At 48.6% G+C, this 2,150-nt stretch overlaps 1 protein-coding gene across 1 annotated transcript; it reads right to left on the bottom strand.

The window, feature by feature from the left end:
- Nucleotides 1-27: 27 nt before the first annotated feature.
- LOC107135241 (NADH dehydrogenase [ubiquinone] 1 beta subcomplex subunit 11, mitochondrial) lies at nucleotides 28-1,880 on the bottom strand (the record flags this gene model as incomplete). The annotated part of the gene is made up of 3 exons (XM_048797522.1): nucleotides 1,674-1,880; nucleotides 251-390; nucleotides 28-94 (listed from the first exon to the last, which is right to left on the bottom strand). Coding segments are annotated over exons 1-3 (414 nt in total), but the record flags the coding sequence as incomplete, so codon positions are not given.
- Between the last annotated feature and the right edge of the window lie 270 nt (nucleotides 1,881-2,150).

Below are 2,150 nucleotides of genomic sequence, written 5' to 3'. Positions count from 1 at the left end.
AGGGTCAAAGCAGTTGGATTCCATGACGGGGAGGCCATTGGCCTCTCGGTATTTCACAAGCCTCTCAGCTTCCCGGCGGGCCCACTCCCGCATCCTGGAAGCAGAAGCAGTGGGGGGATATGAGGAAACTTCACTAGAAAACAGTACCCCACCTCCATTTCCCAATGGTGCAGGGACAGGATTTTCAGCAGAGAGCCCTGCAACTTCTACCCCTTCCTCTGCCTCCTACCCAGCCCACTCTCTCAGATACCCCTTGTACCTGTAGTCAGGCAGATAAGCCACAAAGGTGGTGCCTAAGACCAGGACAATTGAGACACCAAAGAAGAAGATAACCCGCATGTTCCAGAGGTCCACAACAGGGTCCTTGTCGTAACCATGAGAGTCTGGGTTCTGCGAAAAAAGGAGAGGTGAGTGAGGGCTTCCCTTGCGCCATAAAGCTGTATGCTGGCCCTGTATAACCTGATCTCTAATCTTCCCTCAGATCCATCTCCTCCCTAACTTCTCTGTCTTTAGGATATGTTAAGTTCCTTCCCATCACACAGATTTTGCACTTGCTGTTGTTTCCTCTGCCTAGAAAGCCTTTCTCCCAGATCTAATCATGACTGGATCCATCTCCTCATTCAAGGTTTTGATTTCATTGCCAAATGAAGAGTTGGCTCCACCAATTACTTTAGGAGGTATCCCCTAGTCACCTTGTTAATAGATAACATAGGAACCATAGAAAACTGCTATTTTTATAGGTTAAAAAATATGGTTGAATACTGACAAGTTCTTATGGTTCAACCTAATAAAACAGCACCCTGCACCCTAGTTACTCTCCATGTACTTACCCTACAGCATCCTATATATCCAGTATCCTCAACCAGAGATAAGTGTTGATGAAATACTTAGTATGTGCCAGGTCTTTTCAAATATGCAAACCTCACAACATCTTAGAGGTAGAAAGTGGCAGTAATGAACACCTTTTAAGGTTGAGTACTTTCAAAGTGCCAGTTGCTGTTTTGGCCATTTTTGACTCATTTAATTACATGAGAACAGATTGTGTTTTTTTAAAGGTGTCCTATTACTTTTCCTATTCTATAAAGAAACTGAGGCACCAAGGGTTTAAGCTACTTGCCCAAGGTCACACAGATAACTGTTAGTGCTTAGATTCCAACTTGGGCTGTCTGAGTCCAGAGCCTCTGCTATTGACACGGCACAGGAGACCTGGTAGCTCTAAGTTCAAATACCGGTTCCACATGTATTTAGTTATGTGAGCTTGGGCAAGAAACTTCGCATCTCTGTGCTTCAGTTTCTTCATCTGTAGAAGACAGTCCCTACCTTAAAATCGGGTTGTTTTGCAGACTAAATGAGTTAATGTATATAAAATGTTTAAAACAGGGAGGGACACCAGGCAAGTGCCCTGTCACTGTTTAGTATTAACGTGATTCTATTTTTTTCAAACGTGCCTGAGCGCTCCGCACTTCAGGTTTCCAAAATAAGGTCAATCCAGCCTCTGGCCCTGGACCGAAGATATCAGGGCACAAAGGACGAAAACAAGCTAGGCAAAATTCCCAAGTCTTCAAAGATTTTGCCGGCTGAGCAATTCTCAGCACCTAAGAACGTCCTCTACAACTCCCGGTCCTCGGGTCCCTGATTGACCCCTCCGGCGTCCCGTTCCCCCTCCCTCTCACCTTCTCATAGAGGTTCTCGTCCTCGGGTTCTGGGTCCTCCTGCCAGCGCATGGTCGGTTCCGGCGGCCGCTTTCCCGCCACAGCAGACGGAGCGACCACAGCCCTTGAGGAGCTGGATTCCCAGCGAACGCGGGCAGCGGGGAGCCCTCGTATCGCTGCTGCCGCCAAAAGGCGGCGAGCGCACAAACCTAACAGCTCGGTCGCCATGACAGGTTGTGCTACAGGGTCTCAGGGGCGGAGACGGAAATGGAACTGTGCGCAGCTGCAGTTGACTCAACCGCGATCATTGTCGCTCCGCCCCCACCTCACTAAATAGATCCCGGGTTCAAGTTTGTGTTCATATGAGGCGGGGCGTCGAGGAGTCCTCCTTTCCCTCCCTTGTCATGGCCTCATGGGACCCACCATGCTCTTATCCTCTTGGTCATGCTGAGAAATTTCATCTTGATAGGAAGAAAGCGGTGACATCTGGCAGGCCCC

The sequence above is a fragment of the Marmota marmota genome, unplaced genomic scaffold, assembly GCF_001458135.2.
Source record: "Marmota marmota marmota unplaced genomic scaffold, marMar, whole genome shotgun sequence".
Classification (NCBI taxonomy): domain Eukaryota; kingdom Metazoa; phylum Chordata; class Mammalia; order Rodentia; family Sciuridae; genus Marmota; species Marmota marmota.
The sequence above is the reverse complement of the archived record's forward strand: the minus strand, read 5'-3'. Positions and strand labels throughout refer to the sequence as shown.